At 39.1% G+C, this 20,388-nt stretch overlaps 1 protein-coding gene across 1 annotated transcript; it reads left to right on the forward strand.

Annotated features, from left to right (window-relative positions):
- On the forward strand, positions 1–18,635 carry LOC132643888 (uncharacterized). The gene is made up of 11 exons (XM_060360416.1): positions 1–109; positions 575–703; positions 842–915; positions 1,032–1,206; positions 2,089–2,179; positions 5,877–5,950; positions 16,563–16,646; positions 16,963–17,246; positions 17,984–18,064; positions 18,177–18,317; positions 18,408–18,635. The coding sequence occupies exons 1-11, from the start codon at positions 1–3 to the stop codon at positions 18,633–18,635; spliced, it is 1,470 nt and encodes a 489-aa protein (XP_060216399.1).
- The last annotated feature ends 1,753 nt before the right edge of the window (positions 18,636–20,388 follow it).

The raw sequence follows: 20,388 nt of genomic DNA on the forward strand, positions 1-20,388 counted from the left end.
ATGGCTCTAGCAGATCTAAGAGAATTGAAAAACTTGTTGGATAAGGGGTTTATTCGACCAAGTACCTCGCCTTGGGGTGATCCAGTCCTGTTTGTCAGAAAGAATGATGGTTTGCTCAGAATGTGTGTTGATTACCGTCAGCTAAATAAGGTGACTATCAAGAATAAATATCCTTTACCTAGGATAGATGACTTGTTCGACCAACTTCAGAGTGATAAGTTCTTTCCTAAGATCGACTTGCGGTCTGGGTACCATCAGCTAACGATAAAGGAGAAAGATATTCCGAAAATAGTGTTTCGTACTTGGTATGGACATTTTAAATTTCTGGTCATTTTCTTCGGTCTAACTAATGCCCCAGCTGCATTAATCGACCTAATGAACCGTATGTTTAAGCCTTTTCTCGATTGTTTGATAATTGTGTTTATTGATGATATCCTGGTTTATTCGAAGAGTCCTGAGGAGTATACAGGGCACTTGAGAATAACATTAAAACCACTTGAGGAGAATAAGCTCTATGCTAAAAAAATTAAGTGTGAATTTTGTCTTAACTCTGTGTCGTTCTTGGGTCACATAGTATCTCGTGATGGTATCAAGGTTGATCCTCAGAAAATTTCAGCAGTTAAAGACTGGCCAAGACCCACTGGTGCAACGGACATCCGTAGTTTCTTGGGTTTAGCTGGTTATTATCGGAAGTTCATGGAAGGTTTCTCATCTATAGCTGCACCTCTGACCAGGTTGACTCAGAAAAAGGCTAAGTTCTAGTGGTCGGAAGCCTGTGAGAAGAGCTTTCAAGATTTCAAGGAAAGATTGACGTCAACTCCTGTTTTAACCCCACCTTCAGGTTACGGAGGCTACATAGTTTATTCTGATGCTTCCCGAATTGGGTTGGGTTGTGTTTTGATGCAGAATGGTAAGGTGATCGCTTATGCTTCCCGTCAGTTGAAGAAGCACGAAAAGAATTATCCAACTCATGACTTAGAATTGGCTGTTGTGGTGTTCACATTAAAATTTGGCGTCATTACTTGTATAAGGAACATTGTGGTATTTTCACTTATCACAAAAGCCTGCAGTATATCTTCAAGCAGCGAGAATTGAATCTCAAACGGAGGAGATGGTTAGAGTTGTTGAAGGATTACGACTTGAACATCTTGTATCATCCTGGTAAGGCGAGTGTTGTGGCTGATGCAATGAGCCTGAAATCTATGGGTACGTTAGCGTATTTGCACGCTCGACAGATGCCAATGGGCAAAGAAATTCGAAGGCTCGCTAGCTTTCGAGTCTGACTTGATGAAACTGAAGGTGGGGAGTTAGTGGAATTCACACTCGCGCGATCTGATAGTGCTGAGAGAATCAAGTCCAAGCAATACGAAGATGGACTGTTGGTGAAACTGTTTGAAATGAAGTGGAAAAGGGAGAGTACACTTCATTCACAGGTGGGGCTGATAACAATGTCCTAAGACAGTAGAGACATCTATGCGTTCCTGATGTTGATGGTTTGCGACAAGAATTGTTGGTAGAGGCGCATAGTTCTAAATACTCTATGTATCCAGGATCCACTAAGATGTATAAATATTTGAAGAAACACTATTGGTGGAAGAGCATGAAGGTTGACATTTCAAACTTTGCGGCAAAGTCTTTGAACTGTCAACAGGTTAAGGCTAAACATTAAAGGCCTGGAGGCCTGGTTCATAATATCGAAATTCCGCATTGGAAGTGGGATGTGATCGATATGGATTTTGTTACGGGTTTACCCTGCACAAAGGCCAAGTTTGATTCAATTTGGGTGATTATGGATAGACTTACAAAGTCTGCACATTTTCTTCTCGTGAAGACGACAAATACCACGGCGCAATCCACCAAGTTATATCTAAAAGAGATAGTTAGATTGCATGGGATTCCGATATCCATCATATCTGACAGAGGTATGCAATTTACTGCCCATTTCTGGAAATCGTTCCAAGAGGGTTTGAGAACTCATGTGAACTTAGTACTGCATTTCATCCTCAGATGGACGGGCAGGCAGAGAGAACTATTCGGAGTCAGTTCTAATGACTATTGGTGATATTCGAGAGTTGTGCATTCTTTCAGGGTCAGCGTTGTTCGAGTTAAGCTTAAAGGTCTATGATTATACTTTCAGGAAGATATCGGAGGATTCGAAGCGCTTTGGCTCAGATTTGAGGTATGACAGATTTACCGAGCTTTGTCAGGGTTTCTAGTGGATATGATGATACCTTCTGAGAACAGTTACTTGGACAGAATAATGGTATACAACGAACTTAGTACGGATTTGATGAGGAAATGTTGTGCGAGAGGTCTTTATAGTGATCATTTGGGTTCCGATGGACATTGCTCGGCGAGGTATTCAGTAGTTCGGTTCCTATATTGTGATTTGAAGGTTTAAGAAGACTTAGAACTAGCCAAGTTGGCGCAATAAGATCAGTTCTGATGGAATTGCGTAGCGAACTAAGATGAATCAAGGATTCTTCTGGCGAGAGTAAGTCATAGTATTAGGTTTGTGGTGTGTGTGCTCAGGTGTTCTAAGAAATCGCGCTATTGGAAATGGCTTTAGCAGGTGCGGAGGAAAGGTTAACGGAATAAGAATGTCTTCCCCGTTCAGAATGGGCTACGATTTGTGGTCACGTTTCAAAGGATTGTGTTGGTTTGGTAAAGTGTTTGTAGGTCCTATTGATCTAGTTCAGAGTTGCGATTTTATCAAATCAGAGGATTCGAGCAAAAGCAATTCGTTATTCGAGGATCAGTTGCGACGGAAATTTGAATATGGAGATATGAAAATTGGAGCTTGAGCTAAGTTTAGAGAGTTGTGACTGGTAAAGTTAGCCATCGGGTTTTTATGAATGTTACTCCCAACAAGGGTATAATGCTATGTGGGAAGGAGGGAAAGTGAGCCCGAGGTGTATTGGCCTATTTGAGACTATCCGTTGTATCGATCCTATATGTTATGAGTTATTTTTTTTTTCACCAGGTCGGTCGGTATTCATCCGGTCTTCTATGTCTCTATGTTGAAGAAGTGTCATTCTGATGGTTCCTATATCATTTGTAGGGATTCAGTTTTATTCGATGAGAATCTTTCCTGTTAAGAGAATCCCGATCTGAGTTCGAGATATCCCTAGTTGTTGCGGGCTCAGGTATCTTTCCTCGTTCTCTTCCTTGTCGCTCGAGGATGAGCGATTATTTAATTGGTATCTGATGTAACGACCCGTTCGGCCATTATTGCGTTTTTGACCATTTTTCCCCGTTAACCTGTCCCCGAGCCTTATTAGTACCATGTTGACCCGCGGGGACAGGTGGCAGGGTTCCTTAGGCATTGGAGTGAGTTTTGATGTGACTTTTAGAAAATTTGGCTTTTAAGTGAAAACTGATTGACTCATAGTTGACTTTTAGGTAAACGAACATTTTTTGGATATCTGTCGATTCCGAGAGGTCCGGATAGTCATTTAGAGCTTGTATGTATATTCAGTTTGGTTCCCAATGCACTCGGGTGCATTTTGGGGCTTGGGTTGGAAAGTTGATTTTAGGCCGTTAGGGATTTGACTTGGAAAACAAGACCTACGTTGGGAATTCTGAGGCCACGAGTCCATTTGTAGCGCGTTTCATGTATGATGCCTATTTGGTTTGTGTACGGAAGGTTCCGGAGTGGTTTCGGGTGTCGATTTCAAGTTTGGAAGACACCAGAATTTTTTGATGTTTGGTGAGCGCTATAGCGGTGGGGTGACCGCTATAGCGGTAGCGCTATAACGGTTGGGTGACCGCTATAGCGGTGGTGCCATAGCGGTAGGTTGAACGCTATAGTGGCCTTTTGACCACCAAAGCGGCCGACGGGCAGTGATTGGGGTATTTAATGATATAAAACCCCAAGTATTTTCATTCATTTATTATTCCGAAAGTGGTTCATCTTGGGAGCTTTTCTAGAGGTTTCTTAGGGCAAACTCTTAGGGGTCGTTTGGTAGATAGTCGAAATTATCCCGGGATTATAATTCCGGGACTAATTTATCCCATCTATTAGGATTATTTTATACCATCTAAAAGATGGTATAAAATAATCCCAGTATAAGTGGGATAAGAAGGTATAAGCTGGGATATCCCAGCACTAATTTTTGTACCATGTTTGGTACAAGGTATAAATTTATCTCAGGATAAATTTATACCTTCTACCAAACATGGTATAAAAATTAGTGTTGGGATATCCCAGCTTATACCTTCTACCAAACGACCCCTTAGAGGTAAACTCACCTAGTTATCATTAATCCATGCTAGAATCTTCCTAAAGTTATGAGAACTAAGTGGGTTTTGGTTATCTTCCTCTAATGAACTTGTGAGTATAAACCCTTGTTTTGTTAATGAATGTAGCATGGGTTAGCATGGAATTGATGGGTAATGACTATAGTAACTTGAATCTTCCATTTCTAAGGCTTAACTTGTGAATTAAAGGCTAGGGTTTATACCCAAATTTGGAGGTTTTCTATATAATCTGAATTTAGAGTAATTGTCAGCTGAATTAGTTGATTATTGATGGGAATTGAACATCTAGAACACTAATTCTATGGCGAGAGCCTTAGATCATTATTTTTAATTTATTAGTTTATGAACCCTAGTTTATGTGTTGGAATTTGGGGATTTAATAAGAGTTAAGTTTATTAAATGCCTTCTTCTTGTTTCTAATTCCGCATTCAAATATGGTAGACTTTGATTATCTTGAGGCTCACCGTAAAGGAAGTGCGCAAGTTTGACTTGAGATTAGTGCTCGGCCTGCCAGGTAGGTTACGGTTTACCCCTACGGTGAGATTTCGACTAGCGAAGCGTATATTTAGATGATATTGTCAGAGATTTCATGTAAACCTTCGGGTATGAAGTTGGGTTGGATGTTGCCTTAGGGTTTGGTATTGCTTATGACTTGTTTGATCGAGCTAGTGGCCTGTAGACTCCATAGGTCCATGTTTGGTATGTTGTGTATAAATTGGTGGATTGTTTGTGATTTGTGAGTAATTCGAAAATATGAAATTACTTTATATTGATATTGGTACTTAGTGTACGCCTTGTTATTAGTATAGCCATTGTGAGATAGTTGGCTCTTATTGTTATGGAAATTAGAAACTCATCATTATTACTGTGTGGATTACTTGATGATGATATTGGTGCGCTGTGTGTGGCACAACTTGAACTTGATATTCTTCATTGTCTGTACTTACATCGTTCCATATTCATTTTATATCATCTTATTATTTTGTGTGACTGGCACTATTGATGGAAATGAGAAGGGACATTGATGATTATGGAACATGGTAAGTTACCTATGAGCTGTGTGAGGAGGGGCTGATTATGGAACATGGTACGTCACCTCTGAGTTTTGTGCGGAGGGGCTGATATGGAACATCAATATTGCGACACTAGTTGATAATTGAGTCCTCTGAGTTGTGTGCGAAGATGGTGCTTGGACTTCACGGTTCCCCTATGGGTTGTGCTGCTGAGGCGTGGAGGTATTCCGCTATCGAAGTACATTGCATTGCATTCATATCTCATATTGCATTGCTTGATTTTCCTTCGTTATTTCTTAACATTTGGATACTGTGTTGGTCATATTCTTGGACTGTATTGATATGGGCTACGTGTTGATTTGACTTGGTAAGACTTGGTTTTCGGTATACTTGGATATTTGTTTCACTTGGGGCTAGCGGTTACATCATGGCTTGATTATGTGAGTCGATTTCATGGGTGTATGACTCATACTCTATGGTTAGCTTGTTTTCTCTTACCTTATTGTCTTTATATATGTCAACTAGTCTTAGTCGGCCTATGATACCTACCAGTACTTGTTGTTTGTACTGACATGCACTTGTTGCATTATTTTATGAGTGCAGAGTTCCAGATTGGATTGACCTCTTATTATCGTGGCTGATTGCAGTGCGAGAGTTCCTGATGAGTGTCTTACAAGGTGAGCACGAGGACGTCCGCTGCCTTGGAGATTCTTCTTTATCTATGTCTTATTTCATGTTCCGAGACATATTCAGACTGGATGTATTTTGTAAATTTCATACTTGTAGTATCTAGTTAGAGGCTCTTGTATGGTTAGACCAGACTCTTGGTGGATTGGATGTATTTACTTATTTCCGCACATTTCTGTATGATTTTCGTCAGACTTATGTGATTCTTATCTCTTCCGCTTGTTTAATAGTTAATTTATGACTTGGCAATTTTTGGGATAAGGGTTCGCCTACCGAGGTGGGAAGGGTAGGTGCCGGCGCGACTTAGCTAAATTGGGTCATGACAGAATTGGACACCTTGAGTATTTCCCAAAATTTCGAGCATTAGTTTAATATTTCTTTTCATATTTATGGCTGATCTTTTGTTTGTGGACCAAAAGAGGTCCAACAATTCCATTCTCAATAAGGTTGCACTTGAAAAAGGTAAATGTTCTTCCTTTTAGTTATTTTCCTTAATTTCTGATTTGCTTGTGTGTTTATTAGTATGGCAGTCTATATTTTTTTTAATATTAAGTTTATCCGAGATACAACACGGCGTCAAGTATAGCAACTATCTTATGTTTGACTGTGGCATTTATTCATCTTCGAATTCCCTAATAAGCACAACATCAAGTGATGCATCTGTTAATTTTAAGTCCCACAATAAACTTGCATCAAACATAGTATCTACTCATTTTGAATACAGTTGTCATTAGCCTTAAAGATGCAGCAATAGTGTGTCTAAACGCAGCAGTGATTCAGCTCAAAAAATGCAGTGGTTCATGGCTCGAAAGTACAACAATAAAGTGGCTAAAACTACAGCAGTTCATGACTGTAAGTAAGGCAGAAAATGACTGAAATACAACACTTCATGGCCCAAGGTGAAGCAGCGAAATGGCTAAAATACAGCAGTAGTTCCAGCCCTAACTAGGCTTCAGAATTAAATAGCCAAGTCCATCAAAGTAGAGAGATTTTTACTCTTTCTCTAATCCTTAAAACCGAGACATCTTCATTAAGCAAGAATGGTTTCATATAGCAAGTGCATATATTCATCCAATTTACACAATGTCCTCGGGTGAGTACAAACAAATCCAATTTACTAAAAAATGATCAAATAGCACTCGACTAGCATGTTTCATCAATAAAGAAATTTCAAATATCATCACGAGACTCAGAAAGTCACTTGTACATATTTAAAGTGGCTAAAACTGAGCTTTTAAATGCTTAGACGTTTTTGAACCTATTCTGTGATTTGGCAATATTAGGGCCAAGCAGCAAGTTAGAGGTGACAGCCTCATAGTTTTCTTTATATTGTTAATACTGGCTAGGACTCTCTCATATCATCAGTCTATTATCTTGCCTCGTTTTAAAACCTAGCACAAAGGATTATCAGTATTTTAGGGTTCTAAATTCCTTAACCTTATTTCAGTGGTTCAGCTAAGCAAACAGAGACCACAAACCATATCACACAAATAATTTCCCAACAACTCCACCACAGACAGGCTAAAGGAGATATTTAGAATCACAATTTGGAGGTCACATCCTCTTGTGTATGCATAGCATTAGCACGGGATATACTAATCCAATCACTTATCTATACTAATCATAAGCAAGGCAGAAAATGCACCTTTCCAGCTTAAAATTATCCACTTAACCATAGTAACATATGTTTACATCACATTATGCACTTAAAGGGACAACTTCAACTAACAGAGGATCAAACTTGAGAAAAACAATTAGTTGCATACTTGGTTCACCCCTGTAAGGTTATATCAACACATGATTACCAGTTAACTAATTTATATGTTCATATATACAAATCAAACTAATCCAAGAAGCACAGGTATACCTGCTCACTGGTATCCTAGCAGTTAGACTTAAACAAATCCAATTAACTAGTCCTAGGCATAAACAACGTGCTTGATACATACTTACCAACTGAAACCAAACAAATACATCAGTACATGCTAGAACTAGGTCAAACAGTAATAACAAGCATATAAAATGTGCCAGTATCTAAACTAATCTAGGCAGTAACAGTAAGCACATATTTAAGTGAAATGGTAACAACGAGACATCAAAACATGAATTTTCTATGCTAACATAATTTTAACAAACGATAAGTCAAAATAGCATCAGATTTTACCTGTTGGTGGTGCAATGAACAGGGCGTCGAGGTCTCGAATCTACACTCGAACTCGAACGAACCCGAACTCGATTAAAGTAACTAAAGTTCCAAAACGATAAAAAATGAAAATAGAGTAATTGTTGATCGCGGTTAAAGTTCACCGGAAAAGGAAAATTAAGTTTGGAATATGGTTTGTATCTCTCAGAGAAACTGAATCCGTTTTCTCAAAATTTGAAAAAAAAAAATCCCTCAAAACCTTGAATCCCCTTTTTTCAAAAATCTGAAAATCCTTCAAAATACTCCCAATCCCCCTTTCTAAAACAATGTTCAGTCCCCCCCCCCCCCCCCACTAAAATGATTCAACTAGGATCACATTTGGGTTTCATTTGAATTAAAGTAAAGAGAGGAGCGTAGGAGAGAGACGAATGAGCAGGGGACATGGGGAAGTGGAGAGGTAGGCGTGGGGGACAAAGGGAAGTGGAAGGAACGTGGAAAGGGAAGAAAGAGAGGCAGGGTAAAGGGGAGCGGGAGAGAGGTGAGGGAGGCGCGGAAGAAAGGGAAAAAGAAAGAGATGTTAGGTTTAGGAAAATGAAAATGAGAGGAAGTGGAGCGAGTCGGGTAAAAAGTGGGTTGGACCGGGTATTGTGGTGTGGGCTGGACTGATGGGCTGAATTGTTTTGGGTAAGGGAATGATGTGGGTTGATTATTTGGGCTGGTATTATGGATAATGGGTCGGTCGAATTAATTAGAATATGGGCTAATAATTTAGCTGAAAATGTTGATCCTCTATTTCATTATTCTTGGGCTTCTAATTTAATAACTAGTACAATATATACTATGTGAAGACAATTAATAATTAATATGTAGAAAAATAAAGATTTTACAAAGTGTTGTCTTGTAATTAATTTAACGATTCCAAACCCGAAAATGAAACGATGACGAACACTTAAAATTTGTGATAAAGTAATGCTCGTAATATTGAAAATAAAAGTAGCGAAAATAATAGTAGTGAAATAAAAATAGAATAGTGAAAATAGAGTATTTAGCTCGACAGTAAATTTAGAAGCCCGAGTAAATAAAAATTAAATAAGGGAGGGACAAAATTGGGTGTCAACAAGTGTTGCGGCAAGCAACTCGATCCCAATATATGTATAAATGAGTGAATGTATGATAACAATGCCAACAAGAATATATGAATCAATGGTGCCATACATGGACACATATCTAAATCACAATTCAATATCATAACCTTACTTTCCTTTCCGATGACCTCAACCATGATAAATATGCTCTTCGAATCATAAGGTAATCACTAAGAATCATCTCTAGAATCAATCACGTGGTGACAAGCCAACACCTCACAATAAAACAATAACTCAATAGAACACAATAAGGCGACAAGCCATAGTCAACAACAATACTATCCTAGTATTCCATCCCAACTCCATACCCGAAGGTTTACATGCTTTCTCCAACAATCACTAACTCAACATATGATTCGCTAACCGAAGTCCAACCAAAAAGGTAAGTTGTAACCTACCTAGAGAGCCGAACAGGAGCCACGAACCGTCACACCTTGGCCTTACCCTTTCTTTGTGCCTCCAAATACTTAAAGTCTAAACATATTTGAGTTCTACATAGTTAGGTCAAACTCTAACTTATGGAATTGGGGAAACGGACCCACAAAGGTAAACTGGGAAATTGGAAGGTGGAATATGCAATTCCATGCTCTAGATGATCAAACCCACTATTCAATTGCAAAAACAACTCATGATTAAGCCTAATTCGAATTTAAAGCAAAACCCCCAAATTTGGGTATGAACCCTAATTCTTAAATCTTCAAATTAATCACTAATAATGGAAGAATTAAGCTTAACAACAATGAATTCAACAAATTCTATGGCTATACTAGTCAATTTCACCATCAATTTCCATTTAGGAAGTCTAAACCCATTTATAGAAATTTATCATAAGACTCATCTTCTCCACTTTAATTCTAGTGATTCTAAGAATGGATTAAGGATCTAGGAAGGTAAATGATCATGGCTAGGGTCAAAGATCTTACCTCCAAGAAGATTCAGTCCAAAAGCTATTCAATTCTCCCAAAGTATGCTTAGAAAGTGATGAAGAAAATGATAGGGTTCAAGGGTTTTAACTTAAGGAAAAATCTAGAAACACTGCCCGTCACTCGCTGTAGCGGTAAGATTATACGCTGAAGTGAGCTCGCAATGGTGGCTAAGGGCCCACTATGGCGCCTCAGGCCAACTCTCACCTCGCTGCTACAACGACTTCCCCTCAGCGGATACCAGTCCGCTGGGACGACTCACCGCGAAAACTCCTCTCCCTCTATAGCGGTCTCTCCCTCGCTATAGCGAGGCCGCTGTGGCAAAACACCAGATTTTTCTGGTTTTTTGACAATTCTCAACCCAAAACCCGACTATCACCCGAGGCTTCATAGATACAAAACAAACATGCACACACACATAAAAACGCACTACGAATTCATCTGCAGCCTTGAAATTTCCAACAGGTCTATTTGACCAAGTAAACCCCCAATGGCCTAAAGCCAAGTTTCCAACCCAAGTCCCAAAACGCTCCCAAGTGCATTGGGAATCAAACCGCACATACTACCTGTTATACCCCGCGTTTTCAGAGCATGAGCGTGACACGTGCTTCCTCAAAAAAAATTGACAATCATGTTGTTGCTACATAATTTAAACTCACGTTGATAGTATTATATCCCGTATTTTTGTACGTCGGATTATTCGTAAGCCGAGGTGGGGTCCACACGTCGAGATTTTTTTTAGGGACATGTGACAAGTTATATGAATCACATATGTGAAGTTAAACACAACTCAAGAAGGACCCTTGAGCCAAATCAAAGTGGAAGCCCTCCAAACAAATAAATTTAAGTTACATTTTTGGGTGATCTGACTTCGGGAGGCCATAACCCCATCGGTATTTGGGAATTTGGGAAAACTCCCAGACTGAAAGTTGTAGATAATTGAATTATATTTCCAACCATAGGTCGTGGGTCCATAGGTGATGTCGGGATAATGAGATACGGATGTTTTAAGGCAGAAAGGTCAGTGGGCTAGGCCCAATCCGGGCCCAACCGGGTTAGGCCCATGACCCATGCCTATTTAAGTGACATTTCAGCCCTTTCTCCTCATTTTTCAGACCAAGAACACCAGAAAATTCTGGAAAGAGAGAGAGAAGAGCCTTGGAGAGAAGAAAAACCAATTTTGACCAAAATCTGAGCCCCGAATCCCGAAGCCCATGAAGAGAAAAGTGTTGTACGCAGCGTTGTCTTCAATTTGAGCTACAAATCAACCAAGGAGAAGAGTGATAACGTGGTGGCTGCATGCTTAAGGTATGAATAAGGGTCCTTTTCATTGTTAACGAGTTTATTTAGAGTTTTAACGAATTAGAACAGAGGGAATAGCCTGATAAATTCGTTTGTTGGTGCTGTGAATTATGGAACGAGATTTGAAGAAAACTTTGGATGAAAATAATTGTATTTAACTTTCAAAATGTGGAGGATGTGGTTATTGATGTTGTTAGTGTTAATTTCAGCTTCTTTATAGAAATAAAATTTTTAAATAGTTATATCGCAAATTGGTTGGTTGAGAAACTGGTAAAACAGTGTGTGGGTTGTTTTATGGCATATGTTGTGTTGGAAATGATGCTATTACTATTGGTGATGTTGTTGGTTATTGAATTGGAATTTCGACTAGGCATATAAACAGGAGAGATGTTGCCGAAATTTCGGCAGATTATAAATGAATTTATTTGAAGGACTAAGACAAACGTGTAATAATGAGTCTAATGATTGTGTAAATCCTCTTAAATGTAGACTTGCGAGCTTGGACGAATAAGCGTAGCTAATAAGAAGTCAAGCAGGTATGTAAAGCTAACCTTTCTTTCTTTTGGCATGATCTTTATGAAATGAACAGACGATGTGTACATGAATCCAAAGAAATTCCTATTCTTAGAGACACTAGGATGATCGTGTTCCTGATTTCCATAAGCTATTTTATACGATTTTGATACGTATCCATGATTTCCGAAGTTCCATTTGATATGTTTCCGAGCGACATTCAAAAGGCATTGGTATAACTGTTATCGAAATTTTCAAATGTCAGTTCATTTTAATTACTCCACTGGGTCTTATGATATATCCTGTTACGTATAAATGATCCCAGAAGTTCTATAAAGATTAATGTCCCTAACTCTCATAGGCAGTCTCGGATTGCTTTGAAATGTTCGTAAAGATTTCTGTAATGAATAACGTCCATAACTTTCTTGTACTAACTCGGATTGACTCGAAACGTGTTTATGATCCTTCAAGCGTCGATTAGTGTACTTACCCATCGAGTCTTAAAAATTGTTTTTATGCATGTGGTTTCTCACTACTCTGCTCGTGCACGCCTTAATATGTCCTTCACCGAGTCCCGAGCCGGATATGTTATCGTGCGCACTCCACTACATTGTTCACCGAGTCCCTCACTAGAGGGTCGGGTACGTTATATATATATGATGACATGATGAGATGATGATATGTTATGGCGGCCAGGAGGGCATATGATGACCTCATTCACCGAGTCCCTCACTAGAGGGTCGGGTACGGTATATATATATGCATGCATGATGATATGATAGTATGATGACATGATTTTATCCACCGAGTCCCTCACTAGAGGGTCAGGTACGGTATATATATGCATGATGATATGATGGTATGCTGACATGATGACATGACTTTGTCCACCGAGTCCCATAATGGGCCGGGTACGGTATATGATAATGGTATGCATGATTTTCATTTAAAAAGGCATACGTATTGATGTTTTAAAAGTCATACTTGTTTCTAGTAAATCTCCATTTTGGTTATGATCCTCTTTACGGTATTTCAGGCTTTACATGCTCAGTACATATTCCGTACTGACCCCCTTTCTTCGGGGCTGCGTTTCATGCCACGCAGGTACATACAGATGAGTAGAAGGCATTGCTAGAGGCTGTTCCAGCGGGATTGGCGGGCTCCATTTCTTTCCGGAATGTTGCCGAGTCAGAGTATACATGTTATGATTTTCTTGATTGATGTTAGAGACTTTGCAGACAGGGTCATGTATATATAAAGTCAGTCTCGTAAGCGGCTCTGTAAGCCGACGTACCATTGTGCATTATGTTACAAATTCTATATGATTATAGATTTTACTTGATTTGATTACCACGAAAAGAATGGTTTTGATTAGTTTTCATTATGCATTTCATTTCGTAACATGAGAGTCCAGTGGGGTTATGTACGTAGCGGGAACTAATGGGGTTCGCTCGGCTCTGAATATGGGGCCGAGTGCCTATCATGCCCTACCAAGATTAGGGTGTGACACTACCAAGTCTCAAACGGTCATCCGGACCTCTCGAAACCGACAGAATTTTGAAAAAGGTCAATTTACCTAAAAGTCAACTTTGGATCAAACATGAACTATAAGGCTCCAACTTTCAAAAGTCACACCAAAACTCGCTCGATGACCTCGGGAAAAGGTCAACAGAAGTAGAGGTAAAAGAGTCAATAGGACTATAATGAACAACCGAGTCTTTACAATATTTGATATGTTTAGCTATATATTCATGTGGTAATGAGCTTGTTTAGCTTATTTTATAAACCTCATGTACTCACTATCTGATTTAGGATTAACATATGTTTGATATGAACTAAAAATATTTGTTTGCCTATGTGTTAATGAGATTATAAATCTACCTAGCTCATGTATGCCTACCATCTGTTTACCTTAGCTGATTCAAGTTTAATATAGGATTAGTTGTTTAGACTTAATGGCTAACCCGTATGTCTTGTTGTTGTGTCTGCCCTATCATTTATGTTCATGTTGAGACTGTAGCTAAGACTATATCACCTAGCCCAAGTATTCACTTGTTAAAATAAAACTTAAAATCTGAGGCAGTAAGTTAGGATATCAGGTAGTATGTTGATTTTTTAGGTCTTGTCTAAGGTTATTTCAAGAGGCTTTAAGGTTAGTTTAAAGTGATATGTCTACTTGCCATGTATGTGTCACAATTCTGTGGTAATTATTTGATCAAATATCTACCTAGTTCACAAATCCTTAGGTTAGATCTCATGTCTGTTAACTTAAAAGATAGGTAAAGATGCAAAGGTTTGGATTAAGTGTTGTCATTGTTTTGTGTCTCCATGACAGTCCAGCACTTGTAATTATGATAACGTGTCAAATTTGAGCCTTAGAATCCTTAAGCTGCAAATTGATTTTCTTGAATGAATTTAGATTAGAGTCATGAAAGGTGTAAAATATAGAGAATAGGGACATGTACGATCTCTGTGTGTGCATATGTTTTTACCTCTACTTGTCTTTCATTCCTTCTTGCTATGCCTTTGGTTGGAATATATAATTGATATGCATGAGAGTATACAGACTGTACGCCATGTATACCCAGTATACCAAGTGCATATGTCAAGTATATTCTTATGTATATCACCAGAGTTATATACCATGTAAGTTTTGGGCATGGCTCTTTCGTTGTCTCCTTAAATCTCTTTGCCTGCTCTATGTTAACTAGGCCAGGCCTATTTATTGTGTTTTTCTTTATAATGTGCTACTGCTATTATCTTAAATGGGCCAAGCCCACTCGTTGCTCCTACATTTTGTCAACATGGGCCCAACTGCAAGTTTGTGTACATTCAACAACGTTTGGTCCTGAGTTTAGCATGTAGGTACGCGTAAAAAGAAATTGTGTTTAATTTAGATAAGTTTGGTTGCATTCTAACAGTAAATATCCTTTTCCCCCTTTGTGCTTGCATGGGACCAATGTTGTGCTTGGGCCGATCTCTTCATTTCAAAATATGTTAGGCCTGAGGCCCAACTCCCTTCTTGATCGAGTCCGCTTTGGAGATAACAAAATAAAGAAAGCCCAACCATGGGTGAAAATTGTTACCTAAGCCCACCAGCCTAACTCCCTTCTTTCATTTTTATTTCATATTGTATATGTATGTATTTGTAATGAATGATTGTAAATATTGAAACCCAAATGCGATTAGGACCTAGGGAAATTCGCGTAGTAGCTAATATTTTCTAAAATGACTTTGAAAAACTAAACATGGTTTATCTTATTGATAAATTGATAAACTTTGGATTTTTGTGGAAAGCATCAAAGTGTGAATCTAGAAATTGGTAATGTAGGTAAATTAAATGAATTCTGGAATCAAGAAATTGAATCGGTTTGGGCATTATGCCTCTTTGGAAATTAAACGGATAAAACGGACTGCTTTGAGACTTCATACAAATTGGACTGAAATATTATGTTGGGCCTAATTTATATAACTTGGACTGATTTTAGTAGCAATTAGAACAAAACCAAATTTTCAGAAAAAAGGTTAGTATGAATAGACTTTTGAAAGACTTATATGACTTGAGGTGATTTTCAATCATTTTTTTGGGCCAAAAGCCCAAACCTTAAGGCACAAAAATAAAAAGATATACACTTGGACTATAGTTTTGAGATAAGTTGTCTTTGATATGGATATGGTTGATTAAATTGAGCTTCAATGGACTAAAAATAAATAAGTAAACTCTTTTTCCTTACCTATCCTTATATAAACTATACTATTTTTAAAAGGATATACACTCCATTTTATATATATATATATATATATATATATATATATATATAAAACTTATAAGGACAAAAATCATGACATTAGGACCAAGTTAGTAGGAACACTACTTAAGAGAAATCCTAAGTGTGTTTTGGTCCGGAAATGAAATAAACGAAACCCTTATAACATTTTTAAACCAACTAATTTACCTTAAAGGATATTTTTGCCAAAAATGGAGTTTATAATATTGGTATGACAGTTTTTTGCAAGAAAGAAAACATTTTAGCAAATAATCATAATTAATCACACATTGAAGCTCGTAGGTCAACTGTATTCTACGGTTCCTTAATACTATGGTGATTAAAACCTTCCCTAGGGGATCACCAGAACCCTTACCTCGAACTCTGGTTTAAAAAGATTTTTCTTTGTTTGAATAAACCATTTTTACTTGCTTTTCCTAATTTCAGTTATAAAATTAGGTGACGACTCTAAAAAAATATAAAATCCAAATAGAGTCCGCAACTTCTTAGTAGCTTTTATGCGCCTGGGTAAAAGTGAACCATAACATTAGTTATGCCTGGCATTCCGAGATTAGAGTGGAAGGGTACTCCTAGCCCTGCTCCCAAGAAAATCATATCGTTCTTTTGGGCGAAGAAGTTGGTAGATAAGGGGTGTTTGGCTTACTTGGCGCATATCTGGGATACGAGCGCAGCTACTCCTTCCTTGGAGTCGGTACCAGTAGTTAGTGAGTTTGTGGAGGTCTTTCCCACAGACTTACTCGGTATGCCACCTGATCTTAATATTGATTTCTGCATTGATTTTGACCCAGGCACTCAGCCTATTTCTATCCCACCTTACTGTATGGCTCCGACAAAGTTGAGGGAGTTGAAGGAGCAGTTACATGACTTGCGGAGTAAGGGATTCATTATACCTAGTGTTTCCCCTTAGGGTGCTCCCGTTTTATTTGTGAAGAAGAAAGATGGTTCTATGCGGATGTGTATCGATTATCGAAATTTAACAAGGTTACTATTTATAACAAGTATCTGACCCACATTGATGACTTGTTTGATCAGCTTCAGGGTGTGACGGTCTTCTCTGAGATTGATTTGAAATCAGGTTGTCACCAGTTGAAGATTAGAGCCGAGGATATTCCAAAAACAGCCTTCAAGACCCTCTATGGTCATAATGAGTTGTTGGTGATATCTTTCGCACTTACCAATGCTCTGCAGCTTTCATGGATTTGATGAATGGGATTATCAAGCCTGACTTGGAATCGTTTATGACTGTTTTCATTTATGACATCTTGGTGTACTCTCATAGTAAAGAAGAACAAGAGAAGAATTTGAGGATAGTACTTAGGTTATTGAAGAAGGAGAAGTGGTATGCCAAATTTTCTAAGTGTGAGTTCTGGCTTAGTTCCGTGGCATTTTTGGGACATGTTGTGTCTATGGATTGGATTATGGTAGATCCCAAGAAGATTGAGGCAGTTAGAAATTGGGCTAGGCCTATTTCGGTGACTGAGATTTGGAGCTTTGTGGCTTAGCGAGTTACTATCTTCAGTTCATAAAGGGTTCTCATCTAGTGCCTCCATTTGACCTGTTTGACTCAAAATAATGTGCCCTTGCAGTGATCCGATGAGTGTGAAGAGAGCTTTTAAAAGGTCAAGGCTTTATTGACTTCGCTCCGATTTTGGCTTTACCCGTGGAAGGTAAAGACTTTAATGTTTATTTTGATGTTTTGTGTTGATACAAGAAGGTAAGGTGATCGCGTATGCTTCGAGGAAATTGAAGGTCCATGCGAAGAACTACCCCACTCATGACATAAAGTTGGCGGTAGTAGTCTTTGCTATGAAGATTTTGAGGCACTACCTGTATGGAGTCCATTGTGAGATATTCACGGATCATCACAGTCTTTAGAATATGTTCAATCAGTGGGATCTAAATTCGAGATAGCGTAGGTGGTTGGAGTTTCTCAAGGATTATGACATTACCATTCTATACATCCGGACAAACCTAATGTAGTAGTTGATGCGTTGAGCCGAAAGGCAGTGAGTATGGGTAGCTTGGCGCATTTGACTATTGAGAAGCGTCCTCTAGCCATGGAGGTTCAGTGTTTAGCTAATAGTATGGTGAGACTTGATATTTCAGAACCTGGCAAGGTTGTAGCTTGTGTTGAGGCGAGCTCGTCTCCTTTAGAATAGATTAAAGCCCTGCAGTTGAGCATGTGAATTTATGCCATATTTGGGTTAAGGTACTACGTGGAGAATCCAAGGAGGCTATTCTTGATGACAATGGTGTTCTAAGGATTAAGAGGCGCATTTATGTTCCTAGTGTTGGTGGTCTAATTAAGCTAATTTTGGAGAAGGCTTAGAGTTCCAGATACTCCATTCCACCTGGGGCGACAAATATGTACCGTGACTTGAGACAGCATTATTGGTGGGTAGGATGAAGAGGACATAATGGATTTCATTTCCCAATGTTTGAATTTCCAGCAGGTTAAGTATGAGCACCAGAGACCGGGTGATGTGACACATAGGATAGTCATTCCCAAGTGGAAGTGGGAGAGAATAGTTATTGATTTCATGGTTTGTCTACCGAAGACGCTGGGCAAGTTTGACGCCATTTGAGTTATTGTGGATAGTTTGACTAAGTCCGTGCACTTCATTCCAATTCAGACTACCTATCACTCGGAGAGGTTGGCTAGGATCTACATCAGAGAAATTTTCAGATTGCAGGGTGTGCCCATTTCCATCATTAATTTCAGACGCACCCAGTTCACTTCCCATTTCTGGAGGACTTCACTGAAGGAACTAGGGACTCAGTTGGATCTTAGTACCGTTTTTCACCTGCAGACAGATGGTCAGTCCGAGAGAATTACTCAGCTGTTAGAGGATATGTTATAGGCTAGTGTAATTGACTTTGGTGGTCATTGAGACCAGTTCGTACCTTTGGCTGAGTTTGCGTACAACAACAGTTATCACTCTAGCACTAACATGGCTCTATTCGAGGCTTTATATGGTAGGAGATGTCCTTCTCCGATTGGTTGGTTCGATGCATTTGAGGTGAGACCATGGGGTAAAGACTTGTTGAGAGAGTCCTTGGATAAAGTGAAGTTGATACAAGAAAAGTTTCTTGTGGCTCAGAGAAGGCAAAAGGAGTATGCGGATCGGAAGGTTCAGGATTTGGAGTTCATGGTTGGTGACTAGGTTCTACTGAAGATCTAACCTATCAAGGTTGTGATGAGATTTGGAAAGAAGGGCAATTTAAGCCCGAGGTTCATTGTCCCTTTTGAGATTCTTCGACGCGTTGGTGAGGTGGCTTATGAGTCAGCTTTGCCACCAAGCTTAGCGGGTGTTCACTCGGTGTTCCATGTTTCCATGTTGAACAAGTATCATTCAAATGGGCCCTATATCATCCAGTGGGACTCAGTAATGTTCGATCAGAATCTATCCTTTAAAGAGAAATCGGTAGCGATATTGGATAGGCAAGTGAGCAAGTTGAGATCAAAAGAGATAGCTTTAATGAAGGTGCAATGGAAGCACCGTCCAGTTAATGAGGCTACATGGGAGACCGAGGCCGTTATGTGTAGTATATATCCTCAGGTTTATACTGATGCAGGTACTTTCCTTCTCCGTCTCTCTTTTCTGTTCGAGGACGGACGGTTGTTTAATTGGTATCTGATATAACGATTTGTTTGGAAGTTTAGGCCTTTTTGACCCTTTTACCCCATTTTCAATTCTCCTAGCTTCGTTAGAGTGATTCTGACCTGCGGGGATGGGTGGCATGGTTCCTGAGGTAGTCAGTGAGTCTTGATGGAATATGAGGAAATCAGAAGCTTATAAGTTGAAGAAGTGAAAAAGTGTTGAACAATAGTTGACTTTTGGGCAAACAAGTCTTTTTGGGATTTTCGTCGGTTTCATTAGGCCCAGAAGGTCGATTATAACTTGGTAGGATGTTTGGTTCAATTCTCGAGGCACTCGGGGCATTGTGGTCTTTGGAAACCTTGTTTTTGGGGTTTGGGGTTAACCAGATCAAGATGACCTATTTTAGGAATTCTGAGGGCACGAATGGGTTCGTAGCATGTTTTTATAGTGAGTTGCATATTTTATTTGTATCTGGGAATTCTCTGGTGAGTTTCGGTTTAGGGTGGAACTTGGGGAAAAACCAAATTTTTCTGGTTTCTGTTGTGCCGCATCTACGGACTTGGGTTCTCATCTATAGGCCCACCTCTGTGAGACTTTGCTCGTAGATGCAAGGATGAGGTGTTTAGTGTGGCTGCATCTGTGAACAATTCTCTGCAGATGCGAGGTCGCACCTGCGGAAAGGGGTTTGCAGGTGCGAAATAGCTAGAAAAATCAGAATCTTCAATTCCCAAATTCGAAGTCTTCATTCACCAAAATTGAGACTTAGAGGGATTTGTATGGCGGCTTTGAGGAGCTTGGTGAGATTCTTCCATTGGGTAAGTTCTTTATCTTCATTTTACGGTTATGTTACCTTTGATTTTGGGAAATCAAGTTAGAAACCATGTTATAAGTTAGGGCTTTGTGTGATGAATCTTAAATTGGCTTTTGATCTATTTCTTCTAAATTGAGTTTTGTTGAGAAGTTTCTTAGTCTCTAATCATTTAATCAATGGGTAATTGGTCCCTATGCTTAA

The sequence above is a fragment of the Lycium barbarum genome, chromosome 6 (assembly GCF_019175385.1).
Source record: "Lycium barbarum isolate Lr01 chromosome 6, ASM1917538v2, whole genome shotgun sequence".
Lineage (NCBI taxonomy): Eukaryota > Viridiplantae > Streptophyta > Magnoliopsida > Solanales > Solanaceae > Lycium > Lycium barbarum.